This window comes from Dermacentor andersoni, chromosome 1 (assembly GCF_023375885.2).
Source record: "Dermacentor andersoni chromosome 1, qqDerAnde1_hic_scaffold, whole genome shotgun sequence".
Taxonomy (NCBI): domain Eukaryota; kingdom Metazoa; phylum Arthropoda; class Arachnida; order Ixodida; family Ixodidae; genus Dermacentor; species Dermacentor andersoni.
In genome coordinates this window covers 38,744,541-38,759,802 of record NC_092814.1, presented here as the reverse complement: position 1 = coordinate 38,759,802, position 15,262 = coordinate 38,744,541, and the positions used below count along the sequence as shown (strand labels likewise).

At 43.5% G+C, this 15,262-nt stretch overlaps 1 protein-coding gene across 4 annotated transcripts in view; it reads right to left on the bottom strand.

Moving 5' to 3' along the window:
• LOC126545252 (coiled-coil domain-containing protein 186-like) overlaps positions 1–15,262 on the bottom strand; it is a 142,087-nt gene that overhangs the window by 59,020 nt on the left and 67,805 nt on the right. For 3 of the 4 annotated variants that reach the window (XM_055061332.2, XM_055061331.2, XM_050193011.3), the window contains exons 11-14: positions 12,829–12,913; positions 7,132–7,211; positions 4,737–4,952; positions 1,463–1,528 (exon numbers count right to left, since the gene is read on the bottom strand). In XM_055061332.2, coding sequence (XP_054917307.1) covers positions 1,463–1,528; positions 4,737–4,952; positions 7,132–7,211; positions 12,829–12,913 — 447 coding nt within the window. The remainder of the gene's footprint in view (positions 1–1,462; positions 1,529–4,736; positions 4,953–7,131; positions 7,212–12,828; positions 12,914–15,262) is intronic. The other variant, XM_055061333.2, reaches the window with a different exon arrangement.

The following is a 15,262-nucleotide window of genomic DNA, read 5'->3' as shown; positions in this document are numbered from 1 at the left end:
GCCTGATTATAATGCTTTCATGATGCTGTTAAGAACAACAGTGATAAGTGATGTACAGGGCAAACACAGCATACTGCACAAGTTTGATGGAACTTAGTTTGGTTGACTGAATAATTTCAGCAGCGGCAACCACACTCACTGCCTTGCTGTGCTATGTGAAAGACCTAGCCATGTATGTCATACATGGGGTTATGAAGGTATTGCAGAATAAAGTATCCAGTCAGTGTTGAAAGTTCATGGGGCTTGGGTTCCTTGAAAAAGCAGATTTTCTGCTCAGTTTGTGCGAGCATAATGGTCACATATATATACTAGTGAAGGCTGAACATCTTGTTTCCAGGCTACATGCCCATGCTGTGGAGGTATTCAATTAACTTACACATTCTGAATCCTCAAAACTTTTTGATGCTAACAGTATGTGAATATCTCTCATGGTCACTGAATAGTTAAAACATTTACATATGACCTGAATATGAACAGCTTTTATGCAGTGACACAGGAGATATACCACATTGAAGAACTTCCAATTCATTCACGCTTAATCAGACACTGGGTGCCTGTAAATTCAGCTTTCCTTTAATCTACATATTTGCATAATGGCCCAGGAATAAAGAAATAAATGTGCCTAACAGGATCACTAGCAAGCCCTAAATATACAATAGTGGCTGCTTTCTGGCTGCTGTCCCCTCCCCAATGTCTCCTTGCCTCTCCTCAAATAGCCAGCAAAATCACAACTCTTCAAGAATAAACAAAGCAGTAAGACAGCATCTGTCCTGTGGTGTTCTTTCAACCAACATCTAGTCTCACTGTCTAAGCACCATGAACCATGGCAATGCAAATCAAATTGACAACAGGCAAGAGCAGTATAGGCGAGTTAGTCAACATTACATCAATAGTGTGCCTTCAAATCCACAAAACTTGCGGTAGCATGTCATTTGCAGCTAACATTGCAAAGACAAATACCACTTTTTTCTGCATTCAATTATGCAAATATGCTTTTCATGTGCTCAAATATAAGGAACATGACACATGCCTCAAGCTCATAAATTGTGGTGCAAAGTGGTCGAAAAGCCTCTGAACAGGGTCTTCTGTTTCTTGGCCACTAAATTTAGCATCTTGCTTCACAGAGGTAAACTGAAAGTCTCCTGGGATTCTCACAAGTATTAAACACCATAAGCGCTTATAGTCAGTGTTGAAAATTCATAGCATTTGTACCTTCGCTTCACTTAGCTGCAATTTAACCTTTGTCCCAACTCTTTAGCTGAACTGAAAAAATAAAACAAGTAGATAGCATAGAACAAAACAAAGCCAGAAAAGGGAATAGCAACACAAAAGAGAGCAAGTCTACTGCGCACAATTTTCCTCTATTTCCACCTGACATTCCACACAGAAATGAGGATTTTTGTTACATGAAAAGCATCTGCATTTTCCTAGTACTTAAAACACACCAAAGGGTTTCACTCACAACACAGCTTCGACTGGAACCATTCAGCACAGTCACAGCAGCAGCATGCAAGCGTGATTCCTTGGGCTAACAGAAAACAGGATCAGGAGGAGAAGGCAGGCACAAAGCATATCAGTTCAACAAGCTGTCACAACAATGAAAGCCATGCACATGTTAGCTTCAGATAAACTTGCCAATGGGCTGGTTGATTCTACTTGAAACTTTCCACACATCCTGTGTAACTATGTAACTGAAATATTAACATATCAGTAACTGAGAGAGTAGCCCAATGAACAAATAAATAAGGGGAGGATGACAGTAAATATCTATGTAATCTGAATGCCTTAATGTGTATGGGTGTGAAATACAATCTAGTGGCCTCAAGAGTCTAGGTAAGGGTGTAAGGTTGGCAGCTGATTGGGGGTTGACTGGGCATTCTCGGTTTATCACTTTTGGGGATACTTTCCCTTTTGAGTGACGTGGCATCCGGAATGATGGCGCACTAGAGCAACAGGCATCTTGCCTGCTTGCTCAGCTGATCAGTGTTCACTGAGATATCCCTGAAAGCGATCAACGAAGAGTACAGCCGCTGATTAGTTTGGCGAGATAATATGGCAGTGGTTTCCATTAGGCCTCGGAGCATCATGCCAGCTAGGCAAACTAGGTTGCGAGTTGAACACCTTCAGTTCTGTGTTAGTACAATCTTATGTGATGACTACTACAATTGCTCAGTTTCTAACGTGCCCTAACTGCAACATGCACCCAATTTTTCATGGTCAGACAAAAAGAAGTGTCTTTCTTGACTGCAACATGCACTCTTTGTAAATAGCATCTGTAAATATGTGCTACATTTCCTTGTGCTTGTGGGAGTCAGCTGCAAGCATGATGGGCTTTCATAAACAAATCCCACATGACAGCATTGGTCATGCAAAGTATTTCTTGTGGGCTTGCGTGTCTCAGCATTGGCTTCCAGCAAAGAAAGAAGGAATCAACATGTGCTCGTTTTAAAACTCGCCTGCCAATAAACTTCATAAAGCAGCTGTGCGCAGGTAATACTATAGCATAATATAGCACCACAAATCCAATGCAGCACCTGCCATGGCCGAGTACCCTGAAAGGCACTATTGTTGCAGGGAGTCATGTGGCGAGTAATTATTGCTTTTAACTGCTGCTCAAATAATAGCCAATCATTGTGTTTGTGCACACCACAAATTTGTATTGATATGGGGCACATTGCTTTTGTTAACAAGCCCTTTGTGGTGAGCAGCGAGCACCCTGCTGTAGCTGCAATGGCACTACACAAGCAATAGCTCTTTCTGTCACATGGCTGTGAACCTGCACTTAATGCATGCCTCGAGGGGGGGGAGGGGGGATTTGCATGTGGCAATAGTGCAGCATGCACAGCACATGCAGCACCTCTTTGAGCGCAGAAGCGCATGTAGGGGCAGACTTGATCACAATGGCATTAGGATGTGGTACTAAGGCATTGTTCTCATATTTGACTCGAACGTGCATGCAATTTTAGTCTACTTACTTAGAGAAAAAGTGTGCGTTAACTTCAAGAAAGTATATTATACTCCATGTTTTTTGCTAGCCAGCCGTTTACTCACAAGTGTAAAAGATGCCTTTTGTGTGAGCAGTATGATTTTATTTGTTCTCAAAGGCACAGCCCACCTGCACCATGCTTCACTCATGACAATGGCATGGTGTATAGAGTTTGCAAGGCAATAGTCATGCAACAGCAGATCTCTATGATATAAATCATGTAAAGTCAAGGGAAGTATGAGAGAAATTGACTATTTTTATTGAAATGTATAGTTAATTACATAGGAGAGCTAAATTTACAATAAGCTTGGTGTTCTTAGTGAAGGAAAGGAAAAATAAAAAGTAAAAGAAAAGACAACTTTGCTGTGCTGCCCTTGAGAGTCAAACCTACAACGTTGCTATGCAAGTGCTACTCTCACTATGTATTGCACTATAAGGGCAGCACAGCAAAGTCGTCTTTTCTTTTATTTTTCATTTTTGCAAGAGAATACATGCAAAATTGCTGTGAAACTGGCCGCACGAGGCACTTTGCATGTATTCGCAGGCTTCTTTCACACTCGGATAAACACTTTTATGTAGCACGTTTTGGGCAACAGAAAGCTGTATTGGGAGTTTTCATGTTGCTCTACAATTCTCTCATTTACACGTTTCATCTAATTATAACAACATAGAAGTTGATTAACTAATTAAAACTGATTATGTAGTTAGGCAGAATGCAAAAAAAGTAATCTGAGCATCTCCAAGTGACAGCAAACAACCTTACCTCGGTTTGGTCCAGCTGCGTGGCATTTGCTTATCTTTAAAGCTTGGCTCAAGTTAAGTGAAACACCCTGTATAAGGATTTATTGGCCAGCTGTCAGCTCCTATGATCACATGCTACATGATCACATGCACAGCCTTGGCTGTAAGTGGTCAACACTTCCAGGGCAATGGTAGTATAAATATATATATGGAAATACCCAAGGAAGTGGCAAGCGGGTCCACTGTTGTTGGGTTCATTAGTAGCAAAATTGTCTTGTTTTGCACATTTCATTTCCCTTTCCTTCATTAGGAATATTAAGTTTATTGTAAACTTAATCATTATGTGTAATTAAAACAGATGAGGGTTAAATTTACTGTCTTTATTAAACCATTTAATTAGGTAAATGGTTCAATAAAGAAAGTGTTAATTTCCCCTGTACTTTCCTTGGTGTCGTAGTCTGTTGGGCTTCATGTGGCTGCTACTAAAGATCGAGCCCCCTTCGTTCCTCTTACTTTTCTCCCCTATGGCTCAAAGAAATTCTCGCATTGGAATGTAGCTTACTGGAATATGGGTTCAAATAACTTGGTTGGTCATAGAACGTAGAACGTACATGGCTCACAACCTACTGTTACTTCATGAGGGATAGGGCAGGGGGTGAGGATAAGCAGAAGCAGCCGAATTAATGGTAAAGAAAATGGAAGAGGAATAACAGAAAGGCGAACAGTGCAATTGGCATTCCTCCCACATCTAAACCCATTTTATGATCAAACTGAATTCTATTGGCTTCTTGCTACTTACTCATACTATGTGAATTAAAAGTGAATGGAACACGGTTGCATTATCCAATTGCACAGTACACTAATGCATGAATGTGGCACTGACATGATCATTAATGAGAGTGACATGCTTCCTAAATTCCAGAATGCATTTTCATCGCATAGCCATGTCTTGTTTGCTTCTGGTGCACACACAATGTTGCGAAGACACAGTTGACTATATGCTGCTCACCGGCACAGTGGGTCTGCCTGCATTGACAAAAGTGACTGTGGGGTGATTGCTGGCCACCTGGCTGGGTCCTGATCCTAGGGTCTCCAGTGAAGCTGTGGAGCTGGTGCGTGAGCCCAAGCCTAGGGGCTCAGCTGCTGAGCCCTGATGGGGGCTACCTTGGGCATCCTGCTGCTGCTCAAGTCGCTTCTTAGTCAGCTGCAGCTCTCGTGACAGCTCCTGTCCCACAGGGCAAAACACAGGCATGGAGGTGGCAGCTATTCTGGCTATACGACAGCAAATTTGGGGGGAAGCTGACTTACTCTTGGTGTTGCAAAGACAATATTTATTTTGGTCCCACAAAGTAAACTGCAGAAATTTTGGCTTTTACAACAGCGGAACTTCAATCAAGACCTAGCATGTGTAATATGAATGAGCCGTTGTGTAGCGACATGAAAAGACTGCCACTGCAAAGAATTTCAGCATGGTGATGTTTCCTTATTGTTATGTTTTGGCAAAAGTGAAATTCCTTATCATATGGTTTGTTTTAACTTACTGGTACATGGTTGAATCACATATTTTGTAGCTTCCTGTGGAAACATTTCTTGATATCTTTTACCTAGCACATAGAGCTCAAACTTTACATGAAAACTGTATACCTTATAGTCAAAACAAGGCATGGACTTGGACAAGTTCATGTTGCAATATGGTGAAATAACCTCTGGTCAGTCCCTGTTGGCTTACAATTACTTTTACTTACACGTAGTCACAGGTTGAGCTGTAGAGACAGCAACAGCACTAGTGTTGGGTCAAAGTCCTTTTGTAGTAAGGAAATCATCAGCAGGAATGTTCTTGTGCTTGCCAGGCAATCAGGCTACAGAAATGGCGGCTACAGCTCAACCACCCCTTAATGTGCTGCTGCTTTAGTTACAGTAGTTCAACCTCAATCTTGTTTCATTTTTGTTTATTTTTTAGCTCAACTGCATGTGCGACTGCCAAGATTGCAATAACAAAACACAGCTCTGTGTGAGATTTTCACTTAATCAACATGACCAACCATAACAGAATGCATGCTCTTCCACACTAACAATGGTGGAGGGGTTGTGTCACCGTGGGAGGAAGAGAAAAAATTATGGGGTTTTACGTGCCAAAACCACTTCCTGATTATGAGGCACGCCGTAGTGAAGGACTCTAAATTTCAACCACCTGGGGTTCTTTAACGTGCACCTAAATCTAAGTACACGGGTGTTTTCGCATTTCGCCCCCATTGAAATGTGGCCGCCGTGGTGAGGAAGAGACATATTATAGAACAAGAGAGGAGAGGCGTTAAAGAAAGAAAAGAAAAAAGGGGGGAAAAAGAAATCCCGGGGCATTACCTCACGTTCTCATAACTTGAGTTATTAAGGCAATTTTTTTTTTCTGTCCCAAAAAAGTAAATAATACACATCCCTTTCAGCAGTTACAAATAAAAAATGACTGACCAGAAACGTGGAATTGAAACAGTTTGTACTACAAGCAATTAAAATGCGAGCATCTACATGACTGAAAAACCCAGCGTAGGCACAACCTTCCTCCCCACATTTACTTGTCTCTGCGCTCTGCATTTATCCTTGCTTGCATTTATCCTTGCTTGCTAGCTGCTGAAAGCCTACATCAGAAATGCTAGAGAGTCACAGTACCATGCAGTGCTCTTTTTCACTTTTCCTCTGTGGCAAGTTACCCAAACCAAGGTGTCCTCATGCACCATCTCACACAAGCTTTCTTTTGCCACCAAGAACATGTGCTATGAATGGACAAGAAGACATTGAGATATTAGCGGACAGCAAGACCAAGGATCTGTGCCACAAAAGAGGGTCTAGGATTCTACTCCCACTGCAGCTGGGGATCGCTTTCAGCAGCAGAATGCCATAGCTGCTGAGCCACGGCTATGGTGGGTGAGACGGAAAACACAGGTGGGAAAATCAAGCTGTCTAGCAAGGCGCTGCGTAACAGCGGAAGCTTAATTTAATGAGAGCAAGACCAAAAGCTGTCATTAGAATGAGATCCTTCTAATATAAGCATTTTTATGCTGCATATACGAATTACTGAATTGGACATAAGTAATACGCTTTTCACACTCCTCACAATAAAATTGTGCTCTACAATGGAAAGATGTGCCGTTTGTTTCTATGTATGTTTAGGTGCCCAACTTGTTGATTTTCTCACATTTAAGAAAGAAGAGGGCATTAGTGGCAAGCATAATGCCATAACTAGCTTGCAGATATATTTATGCCATTCACAGTTGAAATATTTCTTTACTTAATGTATTAAAACCTAGAGATGAATATTTTTTCCTTCTTCTAGTAGAAGCCCACATATAAAATATAAGTGGCACATGACAACAGGAAGAGCATATGCAATCAGCATGCTGAGGCCATACCTTGATGCTTGAAATATGCCGCCTCTTCATCACTCTTTGTTCATTTTCAGCATCTTCAACTTGTGTTGTCAATTTTTCAACTGTGCAGGAAACAAAAATGAGAGCGCCAGCACAATAACCCAAGATAAGCTCAGGAAAACAAGGATATTTCTTAAATGAAGGTTAGTTTGTTCATGACAAGATATAACACAATAAATGCAGACAAAAATAAATGGCATTTAAATATGCGAGCTGGTTCATGACTCATGGAATTACAGCTAAAACACATGGCAGAGGATGAAAGGGGAAACATTCCACTACTAACTGGGTTTTATTGGTATACATGAACTCACTTATACAGTAAACTTTGTTAAGATTCTATGTGACTGGAATAAAATATCCAAACTACCGGTATGTTGCATTACTTAATCAATAAAGAAACTATAAAAAAAAATGTGTTTGTTGTATCATGCCTTAATCTGCTAGGCTCATTTGTATTTTAAATGAAATCAGTGCAGAGACAGCAATTTTACTCGAGCTTGTAGAACGAATAAGTGCTTGAAGCATGTTGGGAGAGCTCACATGAAACTTTTATAGAATGACAAAGGCCTCGTGACCTCCTTTGCAGCATGACGGTGGTGGTAGCATGACACATGCATTTTTAAGGGATTGACTTTTCCCATGTGAGCACATAATTTTTACCATTGCGCTAGCCATATACATATAATTTACCATTTATATGGCTACCCGATTCGTCTGTCCATCTGTCTGTCGTTTGTACTTCGAAAACTGCTCCAGCACAACCCCATGTGCATGCGCGGGGTGGGGGGCAAGAGAGAGAGAGAAAAAAAAAAAAAGGGGGAGAAAGGCACGGGATTGGCTGCAATAGTAGTGTCGTTTGCTCTCCGTTGCAGCCAAGCGCATGCAGCAGTTTCTCTCCGGCTCCGAAATGGGTAGGCCACGCGTCATACATACTCCCAAGGAGCAAGCAGCTTTTGATCAGCAACGCCGAGAGTAGTACTGGAAACGAGCTCGGTTACGCCATGCTGATGCTGCAGCCCAGGCACAAGAATAGGCTTGTGCAGCCGAGCGCAAGAAGCAACTGCGTACCGAGGATCCGGCAACCTACCAAGCCGTCGTTTAGTGAACCGTCGGGATTAACCCAGTGATAAACACCGGAGCCACACGTTTCAGCTTCGCTGGTTAACCATCCGTACCGAGTGCTTGGGTGGTGATTTTTTTTCTTTTTCTTTTTTGTCAGCAAGTCATATAGCAGCTAATTTTCCATCGAAATGTAGTCTGCAAGTTTGCCACAAGCACACAGGCTCAATCCAAATTATTTTTATCCTATTTCCTGACGGCTTCTGCGACAACTGTCACACTGTATGCCTCGCACTAAATTGCAACAAAAGAATTGCTTGCTGCACCTACCGTTCTGAGAAGTACTACAGGTGCCCGGTGCAAAGCATGAACACAAATGAGAAACCAGTGTTCTCTGCTCTTTCTCTTCAACAACTGATAATAACAATGCATACTCTGTGGTTCCTGCACACTGGGGCTTGTCTGAACTGACCAATGCGTGGTCAAATACCTCCGAATGAATGGGCATTTGATGTCAAAGAATAATGCATACATTTGGTTGGAGCAGATAGCCAGTCCAAATCATCCTAGTTTCTGAGTTAACGAGGATTGCATAAAAAATATGTTGCGTACTACTAGAAGAAGGGGAGGAAGGGAAGAGCAGAGAGAGAGAGGCACAGCCTTTACGTTCCTGTGTCATGCATACACTGTAGATTGATATGTGAAAGGTTACTGCACCCTAGAAACAGACATAATTTCCTTTGCTGTGTGTTCAATGGGGCTGGTTGGTTCATCTTTAGAATAAAAACAGGAACAGCGCAACACAGGACGAGCGCTCGTTCTGTGCTGCGCTGTTCCTGTTTTTATTCTATATAATTTTCTTTGTTGTACAGGATAAAGATATCCCATATTGCCACCCTCATAACACATTCAGTGTGCCCTCAGTCACTGGTGGGTCATGTAAAGTACTTCTAGCATGTGACAGCAAGCAGGCAAAAAAAGAAATTTGCTGAATCCAGTTTTAACAGAGCATGAAGAACCCTCTAGGTGCATAGGAATGCCTTAGATGACCAGTGATGCAATGGTGGGCCATGGCATAGCTGAGGCAAATGGAATGTGGCCACTGTTGCATCATGCTGCACAATACCTCCTGTTGTGAGCATGTTAAAAATGGCCAAAGCCTCCAAGCTTTCTGGTTTCAGCCTGTTGTTGCTTAAAAAAAATTCAGTGGCGATTTAGTCGTCAATGCAAGAGAAATGTGTGAGCATTACATTGCACCTCTTTGAGGTCTCAGATCCATTATTTAAACCGTGTTCACCACATTGCAAAGTGTTGTTCAGGAGCTCACTAGACACATGTCCTGCCTCTTTGAGGAGTAAAGTGCAACTGACGGTGGTCCAGACCAGATCAACGTCAGTTACAATATATATATATATATATATATATATATATATATATATATATATATATATATATATTGTATAGATGCTTTCTTCATGGAAAGCACACTTTTCTGTGGTTTTGTTTTGTAAGGTAATGCTTCCAGGCCAGTACAGTGGAATATCATTAATTCAAACTCCAAGGGGGACCGCAAATTTATTCGACTAAAATAAAGTTCGAACTAAGGAAAGCCCCTTTAATTACAGCATCTGATAAATTGTGTGGGACTGCACGCAATGCCAAAATCGTCACTGGGCTCACATTGAAAATCTTTCTTCCATTAGTGCATGACATGTGCCACAAGAAGCCTAGGTTCTGTATAAAGTCTAAGTGTGATAAGATCGCACCTCGCGCACTGTTTGCTGTGGGTGTGAGAGAAAGCGTGCAAGGGTGAGCAGAGAACGGTGGTGGCTTGATGCACACCATGTGCCTGCGTGCCTAATATTAGAGATGACGTGACAGAGCGCGCGGTAATGTGATCAAGCACGTGATAGGAGAGAGAGCGAGAAGGAGGGGGGGGGGGGGGGCAGGCAGGTGAGTGCTTGGTAAAAGTGATCAAGTGCACACTGGAGGCTCCTTTCTGTTCCTTTTAAGCCAGATGAGAAAGGAGGGCGCGAACCGGTTTGATCTTGGCTTCCTTCTCACACATCTTACCTCGTCATTTTTTACGGCAGCTAAATTACAGCAGCTAGTGAGGCATAGAACCTTGACCTTTGGCTTGTGTTTTTTCGAGAAGCGGTCCATGTAGGTGAGAATTTATTTTTTTAGAAATAACCACTACGTGGCTCCTGGAGTTTGAATGTGCAGGAGTTTTTCTCTATTTAAATACATAGGACTTTGCTGGGACCAAACAGAGTAATTCGAATTATCCATCAATTTCAATTAAAAGATTTCGAATTATCAGGATTTCACTGTACTGAAGTGCCTAAATCAAACCATGGTATTCCCCGAAGTTAAGGCACAACCAAGGGCAGAAAAAAGCTTTAGGACAGGAAGGGGTATCAACTGCAACTAGTTTATTGAAAGCAGCCAGGATCACATTTATAGAAGGTGGCTGTAACGTATGGTAGTTTGAGCATTAAGACTGATTACGGCCGATTCTGCCAGGAACGCACACACGTTTATTTCAATCACACTGCAGCCATCTTGGAAGCCCCCTTGAACCCCAGGGTTGCCTTCCTACATTCCAAAGAGTGCTACACATGGACACTACATCATCCCCATAGGGAAGGAAAAATCAGTTTTGCTTAAACAACACTGTCTTCCAGGTGCCTAGGTCGTTGCCTGGATCGTTGGGGGTACCGCTGGGAAACGGTCTTGGGAGCTGCTGGTATGGCTTGGCTAGGAGTAGCTGCGCTGTGCTGTGAGTAGCTGTGAGTAGCTGTGCATTCTTGCTTTTAGCAAGAATGCGGATATGGAAAAGATCTGGCTCACAAGTGCAGGAATCACAGTGCACAGGCAAATGTGCATTAATCTTATTTTTGACAGACAGCCCGTGTTCCCCTGCCCTATCGTCGATGCAACGGCCTGTCTGGCTAATATACACCCTGCTGCAATTAAGTGGAATTTCGTACACCACACCAACCACACAAGTCACACACGACCTTGTATGATTTTTACCGCAAAGGGTCCCCTTCTGTAGGCCTGAGATGCATGGGCACATGCCAGCAAGCTTTCATGGAGTTGAAAAAACAATAGGTACTTTGTACCTGCTGGCCACTTTCGTTAAATTGTGGGCCACTTTAGGCATGTACAGAACAACCTGCGGCCTTTTTTCTATTAGTGGTTTGGCTTTCCACTTACCCTTCAATTTTTGAAGGAGAGTTTCCGCTACTGAAATCATGATAGAACAAGGATATCTGGCTGCTCATAGCTGTGCAACCTGACAGTTGAAGCTTTGTTGCATTTTGTGAGAACAAGACCTCACCAATGCCGCCTCAACGCACATGGAGGTTATTGCCCTTTTAACAAGTTTAGTATCAAGTTTAGTATGCACAGAGTCGAACGGTAAAAGCTCTTTGCATGAGCGCGGGCAGTACGCCCAACAAATGTGTCGTTCAGAATGTGTCATTATGGGGCCAAGCCCCATAACAAAATTTAATTATACACTGGATCTTGTAAAGTACCAAGCGTAGAGCATTCTAGCACAGTAATTTCTGAAACAGGTTTAGTAACAGCAGTTAGAAGCAAATAAAATTTTGTGCGGAGGAGAGTTACTCTTCTAACATGGTGTGTGTTTACCACGGCCTTCGTAGCCTTAACAAATGAAAACAAACCTTTCTCATGTCTGGTAGCTCTTGATATATCAGCACCCCACTGCACATGGCAGAGGAATGCAGACCATGCCTACCTGCCCTAATTTAGTTTTTTCTTCAGTTGAGTAGTAAATTGTAGATCAAGAAGCACACAGCTAACGCTACATACTGTAGCACAAAGCGTGGAAAAAAAAAAAAAAAACAAGAGAAAAAAAAAGGTAGGGACAGAAAGAGCCAAAATACTACTTTGACCCCAAGGTACCTCGTAAACTTCCGGCTCAGCTCTGAACTGCAGCGTCTCTCTGAGAGCTCAAGATGAAGACTGCAAGCGTTGCCTTCTTGAGGGTGCTGACTCACTCATGAGGAATCAGAACACTGTTCAACCTGATACTTTCAATCGAAAAAGTCATTACTTTTTTCAAAGACCATCATATGGTTTTCAGGTCAACAAAGAAGGTGTCTTTGTTGTCACGTCTCAATCCCTTTTTCTGGAGAAGGCCTCCTTCGCATTTGAGAACTTAGTTTCTTCACCTGCTAAGGCTAATGCATCTGCTGACTAATGTATTGTTGCAGCTCATTGTAAAAAAACTAGATTTGTCGAAACTTGCAAAAATCTGTTAGTGATTGCAAAGCTAAATACTTAGATGTGTTTTTAAAGTGAGGACCCATAACCTGAGCAGCCTTTTAGATTTGGCACTCTTTCTGAATAATTTTTTCCTCAGATCTTTTACTTTACACCACAGTATGTCAGTTTAGCTATGCACCAACTCACCCAACACAGTACTCTGCTGAACCCATAAGGGCATGTAAGCAAATAAAACCCACTTGACTGGCAAAGGCACTCGTGTCTAGTTAGCCTCGATCCTGCATTAGATGAAATTCTAGTGATCATTCACCTGTAGAATTTCATCTGACAAAAATGTGGACTGCCCGGGAATCTTACTTGTTTTGGTCTTTTCAGCTAGCTTGCGTGCTAGCAGCTGTGTTTCTTGCTGACGCTGCTTCTGCTCAGCCTCAAGGCTAGATGCCTGCATAAGATTACGTCCCAGATTTCAGGATATGCAAACATACAAAAATCAATTTAGCAGCTTTTTCATTAATACTTTCTGTACCACAAGAAATGACAAAAAGTGTACCAAATTTCCCAGAGATTTCCGCTGCATGATGACTATACTCCTTATGATCTATACGTTGATGCAAATTTTGGTGACGACTACTTATACAGTGGAACCTTGGTTATACGTCCCCCGGTTTTGTGACGACCCGGGTTTTACGACAGATTAGCGCAGTTCCGGCGAAGTCCCCATAGAAGCAATGCATTAAAAACCCCGGTTATCCGACGCAATTTTACGCCTGACCCGTGTTATACGACGAGCCTCGCGAAGCGCGGGATGGAACGGCGGACGAAAGAAAAGTGCCGCGGGTCTCTTTCCTTGCTCCAATCACTTTCTCCCTCTCTTCTCGGTGGCGTTGCCTCTCGTCGCATTGGGGAAGCGTTTCTCTCCCCCCCCACGAGCAGCCGCCCGCGACGCCCGCTGTGCTGAAATAGTGCCTTTTCTTCTCCACAATCCCTTTCTCCCTCTCTTCTCGGCGGCGTCGCCTCTCTTCGTGTTGGGTTTCCCAGCAGCAGGTCGCAGACAAGTTAGCGTGGAGAGGCCTAGGTTTATTGCATGTGTTCTTAATTGTAATCCTAGCAACCAGCGTTCAGTGGAGGTTTTGAGTTGTGTGGAGGAACGCGAAGCGTGATGTCCCGAAAGCCGACAGTTCTGTCGCTCGGCGATAAGCTGAATATTATCAAGGAAGCGGAAAAGCGGCATGAAGCCACGAAAGCCAGCATTGCCCGGGACCTTAAGATACCCGAATCTTCGCTTAAGACGATCCTGGCAAACAAAGCAGTGATATTGCAGAATGCCATCAAGTTCAGGCTCAAGCGGAAAGTGGCAAAGAAGGGCAGCATGAGAAGTTAGAAAAGTTCTCGTCAAGTGGCTGCATCCAGCACGGAGCTCTGCAATCAACGTTGACGGCGCCATTCTAAAAGAAAAGGTGGACCTTGTGGCATTGCCTCTGGGCATTGACGACTTTCAGGCATTGAACAGGTGGCTGGATCGCTTTAAAAAACGAAAAAGGATTGTGTACAGCCGCTCCTGTGGAGAAAGCACTTCCGTGGACGTTTCGATGGTGAACGAGTGGATGGAGTCACGGCCGCAGATGATTACTGCATACAAGCCCTGCGCATTTCCAACACCGATGAGGGCGGTATTTTTTGCTATATGCAGCCCGAGCAAATCCTTGCATTTAAGGGTTACAGCTGCCATGGTGGCAAGCGTAGTAAAGAGTGTGTGACGGCACTATTCTGTCCTAACAAGGACGGTTCCGAGAGGCTGCCCATGCTCGTTGTTAGAAAGTTTGCAACACCACGGTGCTTTAAGAACTTGAAGACGCTGCCGTGCAGCTACAATTTCAACAAAAATGCGTGGATGACGTCTTCTCTATTCAGCAATTTTTTTGCAGCAGCTGGATAACAAAATGGGTGCTAAGGCGAGGAAAATATTGCTTTTCGTGGACAATGCACCGTGCCACCCACCCGATATGTCCAGCCTGAGGAACACAAAGGTTGTTTTTTTTTCCGTTCAACCGCACAAGCCGGCTGCAGCCACTGGATGCCGGCATCATTAAGTGCGTCAAGCAAGCGTACCGGAAGAGGTCAGTGCAGCGTCGGCTGGCGGCTATGGAGCGCAGCGAGTCGGAAAAAAAAAAAAAAAAAAAAAAAGATCACTGTGCTCGACGCTATGCATTTTATTGCCAGTTCGTGGAACACAATGTTGTGAAGCACAATCGCTTAAGCGAGAGACTGTCTCCTCTGCTGGGGATGCAACAACCTCGATGCCGCTCGAGGCCGATGCAGGATTCGCCAACGATGATTTCGATGGTTTAAACCTCACTACGACCTTCGCCGAGTACGTGGAGGCCAACGACAATGTTGCGATCTACGGCAAGGTGTCGCTGGATGACGCCATCGAGGAGGCTTTGCCTAGTGCCGACACCACTGCGACATCGGACGAGGACAACGACGATGCCACAAATTCTGTGCCTGTGCCTACCACGTTCGCCAAGGTGCAACAGCACATAGACGGCATCTGGAACCTCATCTGTTCACGCGACGCCGCAGAGGTCCTCCTTTTGGACGTTGCCCAACTCAAGCGAGAGTACTTGGTTCACGGATCAAACAAGGTCCAAAAGAAACTTACAGACTTTTTTTAAAGTACGCGCCAGCTGGCGGGAATTGCGCCAGTGGGCAGTGGAGTTCCGTAAAGGTTTGTTTGAATAAAGCATGATTGGTACCTGTGCTGCAGCATTAATTCTTGTCGCATTTACTT